This window comes from Amblyomma americanum, chromosome 2 (genome assembly GCF_052857255.1).
Source record: "Amblyomma americanum isolate KBUSLIRL-KWMA chromosome 2, ASM5285725v1, whole genome shotgun sequence".
In the NCBI taxonomy this organism is placed as follows: domain Eukaryota; kingdom Metazoa; phylum Arthropoda; class Arachnida; order Ixodida; family Ixodidae; genus Amblyomma; species Amblyomma americanum.
Window position 1 is genome coordinate 4,375,332 of NC_135498.1, and position 24,287 is coordinate 4,399,618.

General features: G+C 45.3%; 1 protein-coding gene across 3 annotated transcripts in view; it reads left to right on the forward strand.

The window, feature by feature from the left end:
• Positions 1 to 1,098: 1,098 nt before the first annotated feature.
• The window catches only part of LOC144120446 (Na(+)/citrate cotransporter-like), a 35,432-nt gene continuing 12,243 nt past the window's right edge, over positions 1,099 to 24,287 (forward strand). Inside the window, exons 1-11 of one of the 3 annotated variants that reach the window (XM_077652845.1) lie at positions 1,099 to 1,208; positions 5,856 to 5,974; positions 6,604 to 6,753; positions 11,873 to 11,988; positions 13,528 to 13,673; positions 14,355 to 14,421; positions 16,130 to 16,261; positions 16,638 to 16,757; positions 17,559 to 17,639; positions 21,129 to 21,236; positions 23,597 to 23,777. In XM_077652845.1, the coding sequence (XP_077508971.1) occupies positions 5,873 to 5,974; positions 6,604 to 6,753; positions 11,873 to 11,988; positions 13,528 to 13,673; positions 14,355 to 14,421; positions 16,130 to 16,261; positions 16,638 to 16,757; positions 17,559 to 17,639; positions 21,129 to 21,236; positions 23,597 to 23,777 (1,203 nt within the window). In that variant the 5' untranslated portion in view covers positions 1,099 to 1,208; positions 5,856 to 5,872. Of the gene's footprint in view, positions 1,209 to 1,662; positions 2,193 to 5,855; positions 5,975 to 6,603; positions 6,754 to 11,853; positions 11,989 to 13,527; positions 13,674 to 14,354; positions 14,422 to 16,129; positions 16,262 to 16,637; positions 16,758 to 17,558; positions 17,640 to 21,128; positions 21,237 to 23,596; positions 23,778 to 24,287 lie in introns of those variants that run through there. The other 2 variants (XM_077652844.1, XM_077652846.1) reach the window with 2 other exon arrangements.

Sequence of the window (24,287 nt, forward strand, 5' to 3'; positions counted from 1 at the left end):
CACTGGCCGGCCTCCATGCGCCGCCAGTTTTCCCGACTACATTTGTACCAAAATTGTGATGCAACCGTTTGCCGTGCAGCGTTCCAGGTGGTGCCATACTATGTCTCGTTGCATATATATCTTACATGTGCTGGTCAAGTTCGAGGATAGCTTGCAACAGCGATTAGACCCGCCGACATATTCACCTTCAATTGTATGCCTTCCCGCACTCTTTACCCTTTCCCTTAAGGGGCGTTTGAAGTGTCCACAGATGTGAGATAGTTACTGCGCCACTTCTTTTCCTCAAAGAACAATTTTCCTATCAAAATTGTGAGGCACGTGTGTGGGTGGACGTCAATGCACCTAGGGACAGTAATCGTTTCGCATTCCCACACGTAAGCAGCCTTAAATGTCTCTACCGATTTTTTTTTCTTTTCCCTGTCAAAGGGCGGCTATAAGGCCTGGGGACTTTAATGCGCATCGGAAACTTAGTATATGGGTGTTTTCGCTTTGTGCCTCGAAGAAAATTCATCTGTTGTGGCCGGGTTGAACTTGCGGACTCGTGGTAAGTAGTTGAACGTCATATACACTGAGCCACCTCAGCGGGTTGCAACGCAGTGCAGGTAACCAAGAACGCTGTCTGCAATTAACTTAAAGGGCCTGTGAAGGGGGCTCTAATAAAGTTGCGGCATGCCTGAGATATTGAAGCACCCCGCTTCACGAATAGTGTCCAGCAAGGATTTTTTTAAATGTGCTTTGTTGAAGCTGAGTTATCTGTAGTTAAAATTTGAATTTCAGCGTCTTCGCGACCCTCCCTCTCCTCTCGTCACTTTTTGCACGCTGGAAGGTAGGCGCTCCTTCGCCGACCCCCTCTAGGAGCGGAGCTTCCCGACCCGCCGGAGCTAAGCGGCTTATTGGCCGCGGCCACGGTAGCTGCCTGACATCTGAAAGAATCTAACCAATGGGCACCCCTCACCTTGTCTACGCAGATGCGGGGGACGGAGGAGGGTGCGAGCGTGAAAAAGTCGCCGGAAAGGGCTCGCCAACTTTGACGCGTGATTGTGGGTCGTATGCTGCGTGTATAAGAGTATTATTTGGCTCTTGTTTTCATGGCAGCACAGTGCAGTGATTAAGTGAGTTAATGTGCTCTCATCGGAAGGCGTTTCAGAGCCCCTTTAACGGCAGCAGCCACATGGCGATGGTGCATCCAGGTCGGGCTTGACTTTACGGTAAGTGGTGTGAGCACAATTTACACGATTTACATTTAGCGTGTATGAACTCATTTGCCTACACGCGTAAATGCTGCAACGGGAATGTGGACGCGGTTTATTTCATACGAGCCAATGCCGTGCCGTTCCGGCCCTATAGCATATGTGCCACTTTCGTATCGACGCTCACATGCTGCTGCTGTTCCGCAGTTTTGTATAAGGATTGAAGAACGTAGATAGAAGTATGACGTTTCTTCCGTGCCATGAAATAAGGGTTCATTAGAAGCCGTTAGCATTATTAATGAGACATCGCGATCTGTTGCCCTTGAGCTACCAGTGACGGAACGTGAGTACCGACGTCACGGCTCGCCAATCCGCTGTACGATCGAACCGTGTCCCATGGGCTGCGTCGTTGAACGGTTGGCAGGGCGGCTTGTGGGCCTTAACGAGCCCGAAGGGGCCACTTCCCTTGGGCACTCGCGGTCGTGTGCTTCACTTGCCAGCGCCGTTATCTTTCGCAACTCCCGAGCTCACTCGGACTTTCTGGACCCTCTTGTCGGTGCTCCCGCCGTCAGGTATTGCCACACGCGCTGGGGCGCGTTCGCGTAACAGCACCCTGAGGAATTATTGCAGCCCCAGGTGACGCATGGCTCGCCCTACCCGCGGCGACACGTTTTCTTCTGTTGCCTCCGGCGGAGATTGTGTCGCGCTTGCCGGCAGTCACGAACAGAGAAGGCAACTTCAAAAGTGAGCGAAAAGATAAGATCCGGTGCGATCCGGAGCATCGTCTCACACAGCAGGGCAAGGTATAGTAGAGGGGCGCCAACAGAAAGCTACGTCGCGGGCGAGATACCCGGACAACAATTTTAATTAGCTCTTGGTTAATGAGCCTTGTAGTACACTGAACCGCGCGGACCTGAGCGAGCATCACGGTAATAATGGAAAAGGAAAATTCCCCCGGCAACGTGCAGCTGTCCACGCCGCTATCGGAAGTGTCCTGGAAAGGTAAGCGACGTTGCATATTGAGTTTTGGTTTTTGTTATGCAATTGACAATAATATATTTGGTAGACGCCAATGATTAGTGATTTAGATAGGTGCCCAATTCCTGCGACGCGTCCTTAGATGTGAGCAAATTTGAAGACGCGCGTCGTGTTTCAAAACTAACGACTCATAAGCTAGACTGAGAGGTTTCGTCCATCACGATAGCGTTTCTACTACGCTCACATTGTCTCTATCTAGGTCGTATTGTTTTCGTACTAGTCGCTCTGAGACGAAATTAACAAAATCTCAGTCGTGGAGTTCTTATCTCCCGGCTTTGCAGCTTAGCTTAAACCTGTTGTGCGTGGTGCTGACTTAGCATTACTGCTTCCTCATCTTGAAGCTTATGAACCCAGCTGCGTTCGTCGTTGTTTGAGCAACACTCCCATCGAAAGTCACCTGTAACTTTCTGAGTTTGTGTTTAGTGCACTTTAGTGTTTTTTTTTTTCGTGCGCTTACTGCAACTTCTCACCTTAGCGCACTTTGTGCATATATGAGTCGTGGTTTTCAAACGAGTGAAGAGTTTCAAGCTTCCTGTAGCCAAGGCTAAAAGGAGCGACGGAGCCAACATCTAAGCCCCGATCTATCGGCGAGCGTTTGCTGAAGGTTTCACACCATGTTCACTCCGCACTCTACCCGAGACGGGATTTTGCATACGAGCTCACGTAACGCGGCCAACAGACGAGATGATTTCAGAGACGGCAAATAAACTCCGAACGTCCACACACGGCCAGCGAAAATCATCCAAACGGCAGGGAACTTCACAGACTTTCAGATTTAGGATTTATTTCAGAAATCGTATTCACGAAAAGTACATTCAGTTTTATACAGCATACAGAGGTCCCAGCATAAAAAAAGAACTGTCAGGAGGATCTGCTAATTAGGAAATAAAAATAAGATATGTAAAGCAATACATGACAGGCAAGGTAAAAGAAATAAGCGTGAATTAGTAGACCAAAAACGAACGCAACAGAAGGCAAACATCATATAAATCTGAGACAGTTTGATGACACATAAAGCAGTCATTGTCAACAAATATGCTGTGTAGGAAAACGAAGAGTTAACAGCACGATTCCAAATCATACACTAGGTGCACATAAAACAGTACATATACAGAGGAGCGAGAAAAATAAAAGGGATAGTGAAAGCTATATTAGATTAGACTTGCAAACAAGTTGTGCTTTGCTGCGGTTTTGAAATGCAACGCAACGCAAAAGAATAGCGCATGCTGATTTCTTTCTCATCTTTAGTTCTTTCCAGTAAGAGTTAAGCCCCTCGCTCTTCTCTGCACCCCGCCTCCAATTTCTTTCAAAAACTTTTATCGTTGATGGCTAGAATAAACTTAGAACAGAAACGCCTGCTGTGAACCATTCGCTAAAATTTCAGTTTTAACTGTTTGATTTACTGATTGCTATCTGTAAAGGTCGGTGACATAACATGTTCAGTGTTATGCCACTGACCTTTCTGATCGTTGTGCCGACGACTTGTGATGAGAAATCTGCACGCCGTCAAAAGAATGTTGTAAAGTGCTCTTTCACGTTTATTCAATAGCAGGTCTAACTTTCTCGCTGTTGCGACGAGTCGTCAAAATAACTTATATAGAGGCCGCTCTCAGGCTCTCGCATGCGACCATACTGCGCACACTCCACGAACACGGCTGTAGCACGTCAGCGCAAACAAGCACTCTTTTATGCTAGCATGCGAAGGGTCCTTGAAGTCTCAGTGTTAGGTGTTTACAAAGGCGTGCTATGAAAATTTAGTTTTTGTGAAGTCTAGTCTAAGAGCCCCTTGCCGTGCTGGCAGGCAATAAATATAGTTGAGTGCAAAATTAACAGCTAGAATTAAAGACTGAAATTGTATGTTTCCATTGTTTATTTTCCTAAAGTGACATTAACCACCTAGCACATGAGTTGGATTTATTAAACAGTGGAGTTTTTAATTTTTTTTTTCAAATTACGGCGGGAATATCGGCGCAGCTATTGAAATCCGAATGAAAAATGAATGAATAATTCCAAACCACGTTAATGGGAACTAAGGAAGCCCCCCATTCATGAACAAGCTCGCGAGAGTGTTCTCATACTGTTCAATGTTTCGTCATCACACAGAACGCAAGTAGTTCGCGCACAAGTAGTTCAGGGACGTCGACACAGATTACTAAACGTTGTGGAACAGTGCGGAACCCAAGAACCATTACACTAGGGCAAGAATTCAAGGCTTCATTTGTATGTGGGCAGAGATATGGTCAGATAGAGCTAAGAAAACGGGGAACTGTGCACGGCTACTCAAAAGAAATGCTTGCTCTGGAAGTTTTCCTGCCAGAGAAGAGCTTGTTTTATCTCTTTATTTACTTTTCCCGCAGAACAAGCTACCGCGCTTTACTGCCGTCCATAAAGAACCTATTATGGCGCCGAGTTGCACAGAAATGATAACACAAGGTTGTCTTCCTTCTAGCGTCGCTCCAGTAACCTGAAATTTTCCATCACCTTGGCGCCAGACTGTGCGCGTAAGATCGCAGCACATCTTCAAGTCAGGCTACGACGGAAGGTATAGACAGTGAGAAGGGGCTTCACTCAGTGTTGTGGAAATAATAATAATAATAATAATAATAATAATAATAATAATAATAATAATAATAATAATAATAATAATAATAATAATAATAATAATAATAATAATAATAATAATAATAATAGGTTTTTGTGGAAAGGAAATGGCGCAGTATCTGTCTCATATATCGTTGGACACCTGAACCGCGCCGTAAGGGAAGGGATAAAGGACGGAGTGAAAGAAGAAAGGAAGAGAGAGGTGCCGTAGTGGAGGGCTCCGGAATAATTTCGACCACCTGGGGATCTTTAACGTGCACTGACATCGCACAGCACACGGGCGCCTTAGCGTTTCGCCTCCATAAAAACGCAGCCGCCGCGGTCGGGTTCGAACCCGGGAACTCCGGATCAGTAGCCGAGCGCCCTAAGCACTGAGCCACCGCGGCGGGTATCTTTGCGTACGTACGTGCATCACATCCATTCCGGCACTGGTTGCAAGTTGGCTATGTGCCGCTTGATGACTTAGGATCTGCTGAACATGAAACATATCTAATTAGGTCTTGGTCCGCGCTTAATTGGCTACCACCAGACATGAATTCGCTCTGACAGAACAAATAGGGTTCTTTAATGAAAAAAAAAAACAGTCAGCCAGGGTGTAAAAAGCAGTTACAGGACACTCTGCTTTGGGGGATGTCGTATGGAATCGCATAGTGAATGCTGGATTTCAGCAGCATCGCGATTGCGACAGCTCTTGTCCTTTGTATGATCTCGACCTTTACCAGATACTATATACATTTCGTGGTACGCAATAATGATTTTTTTTTCAAATATGTTCGCTTTTCAGAAATGAAACGACTTCACAGCTGATGAAAAGAAATACTCTTTTAGCATCTACCGTGCTCTTTGCACTGGAACCGTGAGGAAAAGTAGCAGCTCCTATATTGCGCTTCTTCACTTCTCTCGTACACAGCGACTGCGCACGTTGTAACTATGACTATAAATTTTAACACTTTACGACCTTGGCACAGAGTCTTCTATGAACATTATCTGCTTTATTAAGTGAAGGACGCGCATTTTTCGTTTCAGAGAAACTCTGCGCCAAAATGTCTCTAAGCACCAGAGTGCTAGGAAAATCCTGGCGACTGCTGTACATCATCGGCGTGCCTTTGTTGCTGCTCCCAGTTGCCATGTATGTCCAGGGGAAGGTATACTTACTTGCGTTTTCTGTGGCGTTTCATCATACCTGTTTAGCGCAATAGGCAACCGAAATCGTAATTTGCTCCTGTCATCTCTCTTCAAGAAGAAAAAGAAATATCTACAAAAATCAATTTTTGGTAGCAATAACTTATTTTCTGTCCCCATGCAAACTGCTCCAAATTCGGACCTGCTGTCCGTGTCCCCGACGGTCATACATTATTTTTCTTAGAGGAGGTGCCGCATGCGTGCTCATCAAGAAAGCAGCTGAGGCTGATCCGCAATCGTGCTAAGTGGTGGTAATAATCCTCTCACCCCCAGATTTTGCGTAGCTTTTGTAAAAAGTCCATGTAAAATGTTTCCACCCTAACAGGCTCCTGTGGCGATGTTGTGGCGCCGAGGAAGGAGAAAGAAACAACCAACCTTTCTCTTGTTTAAAGCGTTTTCTAGATGCAAACAGCGCTGATGAGGTCCCAGAGCGCATTCCTTAATTTATTCGCGCTTGTCTCAAAGTGGGCCGGATATTTTTAAGAAAGGCCGTACTTTTCCGTATGTAAAGATTTTACCAGGTACGGCAGCCGGATTGTCCTGAAAACACCTTTCCAACGTTGTTCTTCATCTGTGGTATCCGGAAACGCAGGCTGGCTGGTGTGCCTACATTCTCCTCTGGATGGCTTTCTACTGGTCGGCAGAGGCCATTCCGCTGGCGGCCACGGCCCTGATGCCCGTCTTCCTGTTCCCCCTTTTCGGCATCCTCAACTCGCAGAAAGTTGCCGCTTTCTACCTCAACGTGAGCGTCATTTCCTTACTGCCAGTGCTATCCGCGTGTATAGGTGTGAACTTTCTTTTTTTCTGTCGCCGCCCACACAAACCACTGAGGATGTTTACCTGGCTTCATCACCCTCGCCACCGCACGCCGAATTATGAAGGATTACAGGGCAAAGGCTCCTTCTGATGCATCGCCGTTTTTCCAGCCTAGTGTGGACTGACTCAGATTTGCAACAGTGAATTTACTCAATGACGCTCCTTTCAGGGATTTTCCCTTTTATTCAGAGAATTTGAGGGGAAAAATTTGGCGAAAAGAGAATTTTTACAGTCTCAGGGAATTTTATTAAATAAAATTGCGTCACTTTTGCACATTTTGCCGGGAAAAAACTACAGAATTTAGGGCCCAATTGATAGAATTTTCGCTTACGGCATGGATCACTGAAATTTCTAAACTAGCACTGTGTCATATTCCCTGTCACCCTCGACTACGTTTCGCTTCCGCAGTTTACGCTTCGTCTTCTGTAAGAAATAACCGGTAAAAGCCACGGGTTATTTGTTAAGTGACGTGCTCTGTCTATTGTCCACTTCTCTTTCTTAGTTTCTGCTTTGATATTATCAGACGATGTCGGCCCTTTTCGCATGTCTTTATTATGCCGTGTTTGCCCGGATTTTTGGCACACCGTAAGGCACTATCACTCCCTTATACGGAGGCGAAAGTCCGATTACGGGATGAAACCTCCAGCAACAAAACAGGCGGTGTTGGGATCGGGCACTGTGATTGGGCCAGAGAAGGGACGAGGAACATCTGAGACGGGGTTACGATGAAGGCACGGAAAACTTTATGCTACTATTGATATAATGCTGAAGTAAAGAACAACTGAGAGTGTCTGTCAATAAAAGGGAATGTCTTAGGAGAGCGGAGTCTCGGTGAGAGGGCGCTTCTCGGCTGTACTCGATGCCGAGTTTTTAGTGTTTTCTTTCCCTGAAATTCCTAGGTGGAGACCTGACCTGCCAAGGAAGCAGTATCCTGAAAACTTCGCTTTGGCATTTATCACGCACTCCCTCATTAGGGAACACGCCCCAGTCCCGTGCTGAGCTTGAGGGTGAGGAGGATGCCATGTCGCGCAGATAACGCAAGGTCCGCGAGTGGCGTTCCCACGTCCTGCAGGTGGGCGCACGAGTGGCCTGCACTTGTTCTTCATCGGGGCAAGACCACAAGGTCAAGGCCCAGGGCCACGCGCAAGGCCACGCGTTGAGGGGTAACCGCTCGCCGGAAACAGCTCCTTTGACGACGGATGTCGCGGTCACACTTGAGGTGACTGGACCCCGCTGACACCCGGGTCCTCTCGGGAAGCGCAATTACGGCTGGTCTTGGCAACTACCTTCGTCGTGTAGATGAGAGTGCACTGGCAGAGCTGCACTGGCTGCTTTCAGGGGAGGCTTGCTGTCGCCGCCGCCGTGGCTACGCCGGACGAGGGTCCGCGTTTGAATCCACTTACGTTGGAGGGCATCCCGGAGATAACAGCGGTTCGTTACAATTGGGATGAAAGTTCTAGCTCGTTGGTAAAAGCATACAATGATCCTGCTTGTTCTGCGCCTGTGTCCTTGACTGCCGCATCATCGACTCCCTGACTTAGCTCTGGCCGTCCTGATAAGCTAGTTGTTCTAAATATTAACGCTCGCAGCATTGTTAAAAAACTTCCAGATTTACTGTCCCTTATTTCTGTTCACTCCCCCCATATTATTGGCATAACGGAGACTTGGCTGCATAGTGGAATTTATGACTCCGAATTCACCCCACCAGGTTTTGTTACTGTGCGCTTAGACAGAAGTTGCAGTATCGGTGGCGGTGTGGCATTGCTTATGAGATCGGATTTACGATTCTCAGTTTTGCCTTCTCCCCCTGATACAGAATCCTTGTGGTGCAAAGTTTATCTAAACAATTATAGTATTCTAATCAGTGTTATTTATCGTCCACCTGGTTCTTCCGTTGATGTCCTTCACGCTGTCGCAAATTTCATGACCAAGATCAACATTACTTCATCAAGATTTATCTGTTTGGGAGACTTCAACACTCCTGGCATCCACTGGCCATCATTGTCTGCATTTGGTCGTGACATTACAATTTGTAAAGAACTAATAAACATTTCCTTATTGTTTGGACTAACTCAGGTTGTTTCTAGTGCTACTAGGCTGAATTCCATCCTCGACTTAGTTTTTCTAAACTCTACTTTGGCCCAAAATCACTTCTCTTGTGAAGTAATTGATGGGCTCTCAGACCATAAAGGCGTGTTAGTTTCACTCTCTTGTCCAGTCTCCAAATCACCCTATTTGTTTACTACTTTTCCTGACTTCACTCGTGCTGACGACCATTCCATTATTGAGGTTTTAGCTGATCGTTTCGATACATTCTCTGCTTTCTCAGCAAGCCACGACGTAAATTTTCTTACTAATTACTTTGAATGTCTTGTCAAGGATTGTGTCCAACGATTTGTTCCTATTAAAACTAAGAAAAGAAATACTAATGTTCCTTGGATGACTCGAGACATTTTGCATTTATCTCGTCGCCTTCGTAGGCTAAGGCGTTCGAGAAGAAGCAACGATCCCATAACCTTAGACAGATTTCACAAGGCAAAAAAAGAACTTAATCTTAAGTTGCGCATGGCCAAGGATTTCTTTTTTCGTGTCCACCTGCGCGATCTGTTAAGAACTAACCCCCGAAAATTTTGGTCATCCATCTTACCTCGTGACACTTCATCCACTTCGTTCAGATTAGATAATGACGTCATCAGTGAGCCTGCTGTAATATCTGATGCTTTCAACAAATATTTTCACTCGGTGTTCGTTCCGGATAACAACGTCATTCCTCCACTCACTAATATAATTTCTTCTCCAGCAATCAGTGATGCTGTCATAAACACTGATGGCATCCTAAATCTTGTATTAAATCTCGACGTTAAGAAATGTACCGGCCCAGATGGAATACATAATGCGTTCCTGGTTCGTTACTCCATGTGGTCTTCGAAATATCTGACCATCATATTCAACAAGTCCTTATCATCCGCTACAGTTCCTTCTTCTTGGAAATTAGCCAAAGTGCTCCCTCTTTTCAAATCTGGTGATAGACAGTGCTTGTCGAACTACAGACCGATTTCATTGACATCACAGTCATGCAAAATGTTGGAACACATCATTCATAAACACATCATGTTTTTTCTTGAATCCAATAATTTGCTATCTAACTTTCAGCATGGGTTTAGGCGCGGTTTTAGTACGGTAACACAATTAACAGAATTTGCTCATGATATATTACATAACCTCGATGTCGGTAACCAAGTTGATGCCATTTTTATAGACTTCTCGAAAGCATTCGATACTGTTCTACATTCCAAGCTTCTTGCTAAACTAAATGCTATACTAAACAATCCTCACTTGGTTGATTGGATTTCTAGCTTTCTCTCATCTCGTTCCCAGTTCGTATTCTATAATTCTTCTCATTATACTGCTGTTGATGTAACGTCAGGTGTGCCTCAAGGCTCCGTCCTTGGACCACTACTCTTTTTAATATATATAAATGACTTGCCACATAACATTTCTTCTAACATTCGTCTTTACGCTGATGACTGCGTTTTATACGAAGTAATTAATGGCCCTAATGATCATCGTCACCTCCAAGACTTATTTGCTATGTTTTGTAGTTGGTGTAGTACCTGGCAAATGAGAATTAATTTCGACAAAACCGTCCTCATGTCCTTTTGTAACAAATCTTCCGTTTCCCACTTTAATGGCCGTGTGGTGGATAGGGTCTCGCAGTACAAATATCTTGGTGTCATATTCACGCATAACATGTCTTGGTCTAAACCCATTGATTACGTATGTAATAAAGCACTAAAAAAACTAGGTTATCTACGACGCACGCTACCCAATTCACCAAAAGACACAAAGCTACTGTTGTATAAATCTCTAATCCGCCCTGTTCTTGATTACGCAGCTGTAGTGTGGAACCCGTACAAGCAATTCGAAATTAACATGTTAGAAGCAGTCCAGAAGAAAGCTGTGCGTTTTATATGTCATCGTTATGATCGCGATTTCTCACCCTCTTCTACACTTCTCTCATTGAATTTAACCACGCTGTCTGTCCGTCGCCACACTGAATCATTAAAATTCTTACATTGTGTCGTCAATTCCTCAGTAAGGCTGTCAGCTAACCACTACATTAACTTTGCACCATTATCATCTACAAGAAGTCATCACGAGCTTAATTTGTTACCGTATTTTGCGCATGCTAATTTGTTCAAATTCAGTTTTTTTCCCCGTTCAATAGAAGCCTGGAATTCTCTACCCGGGTCCATTCGTTCTTGTCCATTTCAAAACTTTGTTACTGCCATTGAAGACGCATAATAGCTGTGTATTCTTACCCTGTCGTTAACAGTTCCTTTCTTGTTTGATATTTCATTTGTGATTTTAACTTTTTGTAGTGCTCACTTTGTACATTTTGCTGCATTTTGTTTCCTTGCATTTTTGTGTTTTCCCACTCCTGCAATAGCGCATATAATTGCGCTGCAGTATGTATAAATAAATAAATAAATAAATAAATAAATAAATAAATAAATAAATAAATAAATAAATAAATAAATAAATAAATAAATAAATAAATAAATAAATAAATAAATAAATAAATAAATAAATAAAGGGCAGCCGCTTTCCTCTGAAGAATACGGATCGTCAGCCTGTGGACAACTTATTACGAAAGTGTCTCTTTTTGTTCATATGCAAGAGTCTAATGATCGGTAACTTCCCTGGTTTTGCCTCCAAGGCTTCGTTGTGAAAAGCAAACAAAAGATCGGAAATATAAGCTACCTAATAGTCGTTTCGAGCTGACGCCCGTGTAGCATCGCCAACGAAGCAGCTTGCTTGTTAAAAAGAGGGGACTTTAGCACGCCGTTCCCTGCGGCGCCCTCTAGAGATTATTTATTCACACACTTTCATGCTAACGTGCTTCCTTCCTTTGTGGGCTATTTTCGATGCTGTGCTTTCTCTTTCGTAATAACTTTTTGCCTCCTTTGTGCCGAGGCAATCAAGCAGCCGGATAGCAGCAGGATGAAACTGCACTCAGGTCAAGATGGGTCGTATTTTTGCAGGAGATCGGCATGGTCATGCTGTGTTCCCTTATCATGGCCGGAGCCGTAGAGACAAGCAATCTTCATAAAAGGATAGCGTTGAAATCATTGCTCGCAATAGGAACGAGCAACCTGAGGTAAATGCAACAGCTGCCTTCTTTGCTTTACCTCACATGAGTCGTTTCGTGCCGGTCACTGCGCTCATTGTACCGACTTTCGCCCGATTTTTCAGATTCGATTATAGACGTTGCCCTAGAGAACAATGCAAGGGGTGATAACCATTATAGATATAAAAATGTTTTAAAAGCGAAAATATAGAGATCGGCTCAGGCTGATAAAATTTTTCGGTAATGGCAGTACCACAATACGTTCTTATTCTGGCTGGCAAAAGCAGTACCATGTCAGCTAGTACTTCTCTTGTCTTGTACAAGTATAGCGTACTGTTCATTATAAACACGCTCTTATTAGGAAATCCGCAAGCGCTCATCGATATGTCACCGGGAAGTAAAAAATTATACCATGGTAAGACGAAAATGTACTCACACACGCAAAAGTGTTTAGTACGACCATTGTGGGAAAAGGACGGACGCAATTTTGGTGGAATGACTAGACCGCTGGAGGATGTCGCATCCTTTGTGTGAGAGGAACGCGTTGGCCATATTTTCTAGTAGGAGAACACAGCGACAGTTTGTTCAGTGAAAGAAAAATTTATTTTTTAATGATAAAATTTTGTCACCGACACTTCAGTAAAACAATATGCAGTAAGCATTATTGGCTGCACTACACTCTAAACAGGAATGAGGCTATATGAGAATAAAATGAGAGGAAGCTGTCCTCTAGCACAATCCCATTAAGAGGCAGGGTATTCCGCCCAAAGCCCTGGCGCAGACTTGCGTCACAAAAAATGAGGAATACTTAGGTTGGCAATGAAAAGAAATTCACTCTTCGAAACAGGCGAAGTTCCAGCAATTATAAAGACGTTAATCGACGCTTCAACCTCCTCTGTTTGCTAGCCGCAAGAACTATGGTGTAAAAGCCCTCCACCATTGCTAGTTGCATCAAGTTACTGTGCTTTGCAGTGGGAATATGCCTTCGTTGCCAAGAGTAAGCATTCCTTATATTCAGAGATCAAAATCTACCCTTGGGCGGGGGGGGGGGGGGGGCAGCACACCCTGCCCCTTAAAGGGAGTGCGCTAGGGGACAGCTTACGTCATTTTAGTGCGAAAGCACTACTTCACCATGTCTAACCGGCTCACCGAGTTGTGTGAAGGTTGACCTTGAAGGTGACCTTGGCAAGACATAGCATAACAACAGCGCATGCGGAAATAAAATACTGTATTGCCGTTACTGGGTTTCGGACCCACGGCGGCGCGAACAGATCAGCTTTACTGGCCACTGCACGGGGGCCGCAGCCGATCACGCCTCGTGTTAAACTGAAACATACTCTAGAGCTGTGCATTGCACATCGTTGTCAACCAGGCTAAGCACATGCCTTCGCGCGTCTATTCGGTTTAGTTACGTTAAAACCCTATACCACTTTTTCTTTACTCCCATATAGGCCAATTCGTGTTCCAGATTGTAGATCTGTCTGCTAGTAAGTTTGTAGGAATATAAAATAAATCACTGTCTGCAGACTATATCTGCAAATTCCTCGCGCTGCCCCGTGATATTTTCAGACTTCTGCTAGGGTTCATGCTGGTGACAATGGCACTCTCTGTGTGGATCCCAAACACGGCGTCAACTTCGATTATGGCTCCAATCGTCATTGCAGTCGTCGACCTTGTGCAGACCACTTCATGTTCGTTTGAGGACGACGAGGAAGGTACGAGTAGCACCCCCTGAAAAAGTGAGCACTTTCTTTGCGGCTTCTGGAAAGGGTGCCATATCAGACTTGAGCACGACTCTGGTAACAGGGCAGGTAAGGTAAATAACACAGTTGCTGTACAGTGCTATGAATATATATAATTCTTGTGCAATATACTCTTTCTTATCGCGAAGTTCGTATGTCGCGGTGTATTGTTAGGTTTTCGGGTAAATTTTCATTCCGTAAAGCAGCATTGTTTCGTTTTATTATAATAGCTTTCGGCGCTGAACGCTGTCTTTCGTTTTCAGTGCTCGTTAGCTCAAAATCACAGAAAGCTCCCAGTGGCAGAAGAGTAGTTCAGGCCGGATTATTTTTAACTACGGTAGTTTGTATTTCATGTTTTACAAGAGCGGAATATGCCTGTGGGAGATCTCAATGGAGCAAGATTGTATTCTGAATGCATGGCAGAGAAGTGGGCACAGAATAGCTTGCATGTACCCTAAAGCTTTAGAAATTCATGTCTCCTGACCTGACGCGAGCATATTGTCTGCGTTCTTCATCGGTGCTGACTACGAGTGTTACAACGCTGCCAAAGGTCTTTAAATTAGCGCTATGTGTAATAGCAGGTGTACCTGAAGCCATGGCAGCAATGTACTTTTAAGGATTTCTGAAAATTCATGCACTGCGGGCCCGTTTTAGGTAGCATCAACGTTTGCCTCAACAGTGCCAAGGACGGTGTTACTAGACCACGGCGTAAACTGTCAAGGTCAGTGGCACACTCGCGCTCCTCTTGAGACTAAGACGAAACAATTTTGCTACAAGCTTGCAAAAATAGATGTCCACGTATTTTTCCTAGCTTTATTTCGCTACCTATGTTGATAGAGTGAACAAAAACTTATCTGAGTGTTTTCCCGTTACGCCTTAGGCCTGCCAAATGGAGATCAAAAGGAGATTCGCGTTCTTTAATTACCCGCTTCAAAGTGTAAAGTTTGACTCTGATGGTACAGAAATCGGGCGTCTTTATGCTCTGCAAATGTAGTAATAGAAATTAAGAGAAAATGAGTCAAACACTTATCTTGCCCAAAAACTCTGCAGTGACAGCCACAAACTAGAAGCTTCCCTAAGTAAAAGGCTGCATTTTGTGCGTGGTGGTGGTGGTGGTTTTTTTATTAGAATAACAGTAAAAAGGAAGGAAAACTTTATGAACGATTTTTAAAACTGCACACAAAGATTAAATCGCAAAAAATAGCTCCAATGTAACCATTTTTATGTCTGGGGCGAGCGTAATATCGTACAGCTTTCAGTTCTAGCCGTTAAGTAGGCTGGCTGGTGCGCATTAATTTTTGGGAGAATAGCGCGAAGAAAACGCAAAACACGCGTCATTGCCTCATGCGTGCTCTGTTATTTGTTTGTGCTAATCTGCTTCAGACTTGAGATGTAGCCATTGCGTTCGTTATATTGCTCCCTTGTGGTGCAGATATCTCTCTGGACATTGACACTTAATATTTATTTTTGGTTGTCTGAATGACAATGGCGTATTTTTTACTACCGCGGAAGGTACCATTTCTGACGTCCCGACATTTCAACGTAATGGCGTTCAGGCTCCCTCCCGTTCAGCAGAAAATCCGCCATCGTCGTCGGCGGCACTGTGAGCGAAAAAGCGGGTGGCCCACCTGCTACCCAGGTTACGTGACGTCATCACAACCTGCCCACCGTGCCAGGTGGCAGTTAAAATTAATGATTGTCCGCGAGAGGTTGCTCGAGAAAAGCAGCCTGGTTCTAACAATTAGGCCTCACCGGTGGCTGAGTTTGAAACAGCCAGCTGCAGAGGTAGTGGCATGTCGCTTAACTTCTGCACCACAGCGCCAGGAGTGGTATGAGGACTCCCAGCGATCTATGAATGTAAAGTAGAGAATGACCAATTCCGTGTATATGTGCATAAAAGTATAACCTGGGCGACAGAGAAGGGGTACTTGCGCGTGAGGGATCTTAATGCTTTAGTATTGTAAGTACTCTTTCAGGTAGGTTAAGCGTTATGTGATGATGAAAGGAAGAACAGTGGCCGTGCCTGCGAAGTGATACGCCAAGGGGACTCCAGGCCGCTTAAGCTTGGGGCCCATTAACGCTTTCGCGCGGTGACCTTAAGGCGGAACTGAAGTGTCCCCTCTTGTTTTGTGGTCCACTGGTGTCTAGACTTTTATTCGGCCAATGGTGAAGGGGAAAATTCACTACTCACTGTTTTTTTTCTTCTATCCACTTCATGTTTGTAAAATAGTCACACGTATAATATCGCGATGACAACGCTTGTCTATGGTGTTTTGTTTCATAACGAGCCCCTTGCTGCGAATAACCAAGGTCAAGCAAAGAATTTCGATGCATGTTCGGGAACCTAGTTGCAAGTTACTCGGGGAAGAACCCTGCAAGCATGAATATATCGGTTGTTTGTTTTCTACTTGTTCGTCCTCGCCGCACAGCTCCCAGCTGAGTCACCAGAAAGCACTGCTGACGACAATGCTGCTATCTGTGGCCTATGCTGCCAACATCGGCAGCACGGGGTCACCTATCGGCACTGGTCCCAACTTGGTCCTCAAGGACCTAATCGATGAGTACGTATTCCTGTACGAAACGGCAAATGATACGCCAAGTTCCACAGCACAATAATCAGAAAAGCCGTAGTAGGCGCTGAGTACGATTTTTATTGATCATGAAGGCGCACCACTATATGAGAGACAAAGCGACATGCGACTGCTCCATTGTCATGATTTGCCAAGTGGTGACAGCGCCGGCATCAGTTAATAATGGTAAACTGGTTGAAAACAAAGAAGCAATCGCGTGGCAGCGGAATATTAGCAATGCACCTGCTGTGCTAAAATTTCAAGCGACATTCGAACTTATTATTTCTCCTGCCCCATTGCTGGCGAGTAAACTTTCATTCTATCGGCAGTGTTATTCTCTTCGTCTAATGACGCAATTTTTTCTCAGAATGTTCCCAAGTTCCACCGAAGTTTCTTTCGCGTCGTGGATGCTCTACAACATACCAACAATGATTCTTTGCGTCCTTGTCGCATGGGCCTATCTTCTGCTGTCCTCGCTCAGAGCTCTGTAAGTATAGATACTTCGATTTCACTGCCTTAGCTTGCACGCGTTTAGGTTCACCTGCATGCGGATCAAGAAATTATCGACAAACGAATTTTTCAACGGAAGGTTGCTTATGAACGCAACTTTTTCATATATCGTGAGATTCCACCATAACATTCAACATATCCGTGGATGCTCTCTCGATAGGATTGCATTTTTCTGCTGTTAATGTTTCTGCTACCGTCAAAAGCGTTCCGCATTGATTTTCTATGGCATTCTTAAATACGCGATGCGAGTGATGAACAAACTTTTTTAAAACAAAGATTTTGCTTCGTCGGAACATTCAATATTTCCCTAACAATACCTTACAATATTCCACAGTTGCCTCGCAATTAAAATTTATGCATAAGAATCCTGGACATGGTTCTGGTTAAAGGTATAACTTTAATAACTTCCAATTTGCAAAGCATAGTGGAGGCGCCACAAAGGAAAACTCGATATGTGACCAGACCGAGCGTACAATCTTCCTGTTTCATTGAGTTTCACGAAGAAATGAAAACTTGCATTGCTCGCCTTAAGCGATATAGCGCGCCTATGTAAGAGGTCTATCTGCTTCAAAACGTTCCTTCATGCAGCAACCTCCATAATCCTGATTTGTCCCATAATATCCTGGCGCGCATTTTGACGTAATACTGAAATAAAAAAGAATACTGTCCAGCCCTTCGTGTTTCTTAGTTTGACCGTAGCGGTTCGCTGCTACAACCTTAGTTTATCTGTGCTCGTGGTGAGGACTCTCTCTAAGGTTTTTAATTTTTTTAATTCTAGGCGAAACCCAAGCCGAACAGCGGCCCAGGAGAAAGTCCGGGAGGAGATCGCAAGGCGCTACAGTGAACTTGGGCCGATCAGGTACGATACACACACACCTATAGGGGCATCCAGTGAATGCAAGCACATATCGATCTGCATCATGATAATCAGCATCATCATCATCAGCCTGATTACGTCAACTGCAGGGCAAAGGCCTCTCCCATGCCTGTCCAATTAACCCTGTCCTTTGCCAGCTGCGCCCACCGTATGCCTGCAAACTTCTTAATCTCATCCGCCCACTTAATTTTCTGCCATCCCCTGCAACGCTTGTCTTCTCTTTTATCTTGCCTTCGCATTACATGCCCTGCCCAAGACCATTTCTTCCTCTTGATTTCGACTAGGGTGTCATTAACCTGCGTTTGTTCTCTCACCCACTATGCACTCTTCCGATCTCTTAACGTTACACCTATCATTTTAATTTTCATGGCTCGCTGTGTTGTCCTTAACTTAAGCTGAACCCTTTTCGTTAGCCTCCACGTTTTTGCCCCGTAGGTGAGTACCGGTAAGATACAGCTGCTGTACACTTTTCTCTTGGGGGATATTGGTTAACTGCCATTCATGATCCGAAAGAATCTGCCATATGCGCTCCACCCCATTCTTATTTTTCTATTTATTTCCCTCTCATGATCCGCATCAGCTGCGACTACCTGCCCTAAGTATATGTATTTCCTTACCACTTCCAGCAACTCACTGCCAAATGTGAACTGCTGTTCCCTTCCGAGACTGTTGAACATTACTTTGGTTTTCTGCGCGTTAAATTTAAGTCCTACCGTTCTGCTTTGTCCGTCTAACTCATTTATCATGCTTTGCAGCTCATCTCCTGAGTGACTTAGCAAGGCAATGCCATCAGCGAATCGTAAATTACTTAGATATTCTCAATTAACTGGTATCCCCAACTGTTCCCAATCCAGGCATCGGAACACCTCCAGTAAACAGGCGGTGAATAGCATTGGCGAGATCGTGTCTCTCTGCCTGAAACCCTTCCTTATTGGAATTTTATTGCTGACTTTATGAAGGACTATGGTAGCTGTGCAGTCGTTATAGATATATTACAGTATTTTCCCATAAGACTCTTCTACACCCTGATTCCGCAATGCCTGTATGACTGTTTATGATTTCACTGAGACAAATGCTTTCTCGTAATCAGTGAACGCTATATATAGGGGCTGGTTGTTTTCTGCGCATTTCTCTAACACTTGACAGATAGTATGAATATGGTCTATTGTCGAGTATCCTTTACGAAAACCTGCTTGTTGATTTGGTTGATTGAAGTCTAAGGCTATCCTGATTCTATATGCGATCACTTTGTAGGCAATGGGCAGTAAGCTGATCGGTCTGTAATTTTTCAAATCCTTGACGTCATCAATAGCGTGTTTAGATCTACGGAGCAAGCATCTCAGCACTTTTCTTGACACGCGTATTTAACTTCGTGCTTCAGGTTTTAAAATATCGAAGCCTTAAAAAAAGCCAGCTACCATTGCCTCTAAGATAAATATTTTCTTTTCAAATCCAACTTTGCCCGTTCAGAACAACGCAGACAATTTAAGGCAAAGCGGTCTACCCGAGCTCTTCTTCTCTGGCCTGCCACACTGTCCACGGGGAGAGAAATTGAGAAAAAAGTTTTTTTGTGGTTGACGATGAGGGATGAAGAGAGGCGCGAATATATGCAAAGCAAACACATAAACAATGTGCCTCGTCACAGTGATGTGTCGTGGTCTGCGCTGCTTACGAGGTAGGAAATCGCCTGAGCTGCTTGGAGAGGTTCCCAAGACTATGTGTCCCAAAAGAGGCCTGTTACCGGATTGCGCCAAAGAACCGATCAACGCTCGTCTTTCCCACTCATGCGTCGGGGAAACCGAGATAACGAGGTTCACAGGTTCATAGATGTGACTAGCGGCACCTGACTTGAGCACCTGAGCGGGCACTGACTTGAGCCAGCTCCGCCTCTGTGCGTCGTGATTGACGTCGGTGACCAAAGGCAACGTACCGCACCTGTCGACGAGCAATATGCCTCTACTCAGTTGCTCTGTACGTTCTAATTACGCGGAATCTCAATCGTGGATTTTTTCTCGTGCAGATGAGTAAATTTCGGCGATGTCGAGACCCAGTTTCTGGTAGAGACTTTGTACCATCACGGAGTCCAGAATTTGTAGCGCTGGCTTGAAGTCACGAAGAACACATCATACCACACAAGTAGCGATGACTTTCCGAATCGTCACAAGCTCAGAGGCTTTTGATATTGAAAAAGCGTACCTGCGAACGATCTACTGTGCATGTGCGAAACTAGGCGCTCTTTTTATGGCCTGAGTTACCGATCTGTCAGTATAAATGTGCACGCAGTTTCTGAACATCGACGAATGTATACGCTACAATAGCCTGCTTTACTGTGCTGTTGAGTTAGACGAGAAAAATCCCCGAAGCGTTTGTCACGCACCGGGAGTGTAATGCGGAAGTTTTACACAAGCAAAGCTTCCGCATGCAAGAGCAATTTCCGAACCAGGTTCAGTTCTCCAAGTCTTAAGTTCAATCCTTAACACTGTGCGTAGTAATACTGCAAATCGTGTTGATTTTGTAGTCTGTCTTCGTTTCCTACACTTACAGGTGTCCCTACATTTTCAGGGCAGTGTATTCACTTCACTTGGCGTGTAATCTTTCGCTAGTAACGTGCCGAAGGCCGCAGTACTGCAGCCTCTACGTACTGATGCTTGCATACCGGCACATGTTGAGTGGTGCGAGCGAAACCCAACACGTTTCAGCTGGTGGAAATGTGTGATTGAATCAATCATAATTCGTGCGTGGAAAGCTATCTGTGACTGATTCTCCACAGGATTCCTCGTTCTTAATTCGCCAATAGTTTAGACCTAGATGCCTGTAATGTACGGGCACGGGGGACTGCAGAAGTTTTCGCAGTACAAGAATAATGACAAACCTAAATTTCATCGCTGCCTAGAGGCGCAGTCAAACGTTCAGGGCTGCTTGCTTAAACGGCTCAGCGATTAAGCTTTGTTGTAGTTTTCGTGTTCTGTAAACTTGTGGGCACCAGTACGTCATGAGGAACTGCACGTCTACTGCACGCAGGGCAAAGGCCTCTCCCATGTTTCTCCAATTAGCCCTGTCGTTTGCCAGTTGAGCCAACCCTATGCCTGCAAACTTCCTAATCTCATCCGCCCACCTAACCTCCTGCTGCCCCCTGCTACGCTTGCCTTCTCTTGGAATCCACTCCGTTACCCTTAAGGACCAGAGGTTATTTTGCCTTCGCAGTACATGCCCTGCCCAAGCCCATTTCTTCCTCTTGATTTCGACTAGGATGCCATTAACACGCGTTTGTTCCCTCACCGACTCTGCCCGCTTCCGGTCTCTTAACGTTACACCTATCATTTTTCTTTCCATGGCTCGCTGTGTTGTCCTTAACTTAAGTTGAACCCACATATGTACGCGCTAGGTGATCACATGTCACCGTGGTAGGTTTGTGCGGAACAATAATTGTATTCGGCTGCAGAAGACCCTTGTTCTTCCCGGTGGTCTCAGTTTTCCAGAGGTATGCGTGATGTTCCTGATGGTGCTAATGATCCTGCTGTGGGTCACCATGGAGCCGCTGCTGCTTCCTGGATGGGTCGACCTTCTTCCGTTCGGAAAGTAAAGCCTACTTTCTCCCTTCTTATGAATTGCTTCTTTTGCCTCCTTCGGAGCAGTAGAGTTTGAATGTTGCGTATGAGCAGCAATAAGAAAATACATTTGCAACGAAGTAAGCTTGCTCTCGCAAAGCAGTAGTACTAATAATGTTGTCAACGCAATACACAGTAAGGCAGATGCAAATTTTTACAGCGAACGTCTTACGCAAACCTTCCATATCGTCGCAAAGATAAAGAGCCACTGATACTTGTTTAACAAATGTTTGCCATTTATAGGCCAGATATTAAATGCTACGTAAATCTTAACTACTGCTCTGCATTTAATTACGTGTGATTGCTTCCTTGACTGTTGGCAAAGCATGGAGAAACGAAATGTTGTGGTGGCGTTTGGAGTATACTGTGGGTGAAATGGAATGCTAAATAAACATGTCATAACGGCATCTACGTCAATACAAACAAAACGACCAATAAGGTGCAAGCATGCCGAATGGATGAACATACGAATGTAAACCAGGTTCTCGAGGAAGCAGAGCATAATAGGGTCAATGAAAAGGAAGAATCGCTCTCAGGGAGCAAGTCGAGGACGCTGGGGCTAACGTTTCTCAGCCCAGTTTTGTAGCTTGGTCAGTGGCTGCTTATCTTCGTTGCCACTAGGACACCTTTTCAGACAAAATTTCGTCGGACTCTTGTCGTAAATCAAGTGGAGTGTACCGCCGAAGCTTTCTTGCCATAAGTGGCTTTTGCTTATAGCTCATGTCGCTTCTTGCAGCGCATTTTCGTCTACAAATGAATAAAACTCACAGGCGATGAGAACACAGAGGAGTTAATACATACGAGAAAACACCTCGTATCTTCACTAAGCTCGTCAAGGTGTCCGGTATCGCATGCGAGGAGAGAGGTCGATACAGAGAAGGAGGAACACAAACATGGCTGCTTGCGCACTACCCCCTCCCCCCCTCCCGCTGGTGAACACATACCTGAAACTTTATTGCATGATGGGATGGGACCATGAATGGATGGTATCAAATTGCAGAAGAGTGTATGGAATTCGGTAGTATCCCCAGTGGGTAAGAAAAAAAAATGGCTGACGGTTTAGAATTGCTAAGCACGAAATATTGTGCAAAAAAGCAGTTTTTTTAGGTGGACACCGCCGCCACGCATCTGAAAGCACGACTGATTTGTCCACTGACCCAGGAAGCCAGTTACGCGCGTCTTCAACTTTTGAAACGAAAAACTTCGCTACGCTAGGTAAAGCAGTCGTCGCGTAGGCCGAAGAATGACTTTGAACGACCTTCAGCCCAACCACGTTAGCAGTGCATGACCATATGTGGTACAGTTATGGTGTGCAACCCTTGATCCCTGACCTTGACCCATGACCTTTGATATTGGGTGACCTCGAGGTTGACCTTTGACCATAAGAACATGCGATGGGGTGATGTGAAGCCACGTGATGGGGGTGTCGTAAGAACATGTGATACCACACCACAGCCACGTGGTCGTGTGGTTATATATAGAACGGCTGCCGCGAGCGTGTAGCGGAGCTGCTGTGGACGAGCCTGTGGACGCTTAGCAAGCATCCTTGCTTTTCGCTGAATTCCAGGGTTAGTCAAGTTAAGTCGCTGCCAATTTTTTTCACCGTTAATGCCTATCTACCCGATGTACACCGGTGGCCTATGCTCCACTGCCGCGTTGCTGCAGCAACGTTGTCAACTTCAACGCGTATTGCTCTAGTGTCGTGCTTCTGCGACAGCGTCGTCCACGCGAACGCATGCAGCACGCATCTGCCTGTCACTATCGCCACATAGCTCGAAGCGAGAATATTAGTTTGATGGTGACATTAGTCGATGAAGAAAATGATGTGCAGTGCACAGCGCGAGAGTGTGCTGCAGTTTAACACAAGGCGGGTTCGGCTGCGGCGATAGCATAGTGCTCTCGCGAGATGGCCAGCAAAGCTGGTCTGTTCGCACCGCGGCGGGTTCGAATTTCAGTCTCAGTTGTTTGATGATTTGTTTCTATTTATTTCTTTCACTAGGCACAAACCCGCGAACATCGCAAGATCTCCGCAAAACCATAGCGTCCCAAGATCTCGCTCGGGGTTTGCCGATCGAAACAGTGCTTTCGCACTAATATTTTATGACAAACTAAAATAAGTTTCAAAAAGTGTTCGGGAATTTAACCACGATAATAGCGGCGCCTGCGATATCATTCGGATTGATATTTTCTACTTCAATGTTCTGTTGTACAAATACCGATGAGAGCGTGTGGGCAATGTCACAAATATATGCCATTGCCGATGTCATGTCACCTCCTAGACATGAATATCTAGGAGGTGCGAAAACTGGAACCTCGCATTTAAATGCGCAGTGCCATCAAAGCTTCAGCGCCTGCAATGATGGTGACGCTGCTGCTGTTCGCCATACCGCGGGACCCGAAGCACCCCTGGAAGAGCGGACCCATCATCACTTGGCGCGAGGCCAGTGACCGGGCCCACTGGGGCGTCATGATCCTCATCGGGGGAGGCATGGCTGCCGGAGAGGCGTGCATGGTTCGTACACGGCCGACTGTATACGCGCCTTCAAAGGTCAAGAAAGCAGCAACTTGGTACCTGATCTGGGAATTACATACGCAGTCAGATATGCAAGGTTGTGAACATGCCGAAAGACAGCGTCGGAACTTAGGTTATAGGCCGCCTCATTATGGGTTCCAACACAGCGGTCCCTATTCTCGCTTGTTCTTTTTCGCAGAATTGGAGCCAAAACTGTCAGCATTTTATTGGTTTATTCATTTAATTAATGATTATTACTCTTTACGATGTTAAATTCTTTATCGTGTGAAGGAGGCCCGGAAAAGTGCTAATCACGAAGCAGAGCGCGTGACGCCATGCAGAATCAATGAAAGGACCAACGAAGCTATAGTCACCGCGTCCATATTCCGGTGCAGCACATCGACGCTCAGCAGCCCCAGCAGCCCGCCGTGGGGGCTTTTCCGCTCGACTGCTGAGCTCGAGGTCGATGATGGCCCGACTTCGATGTTGGTGCACGTTAAAGAAACCCAT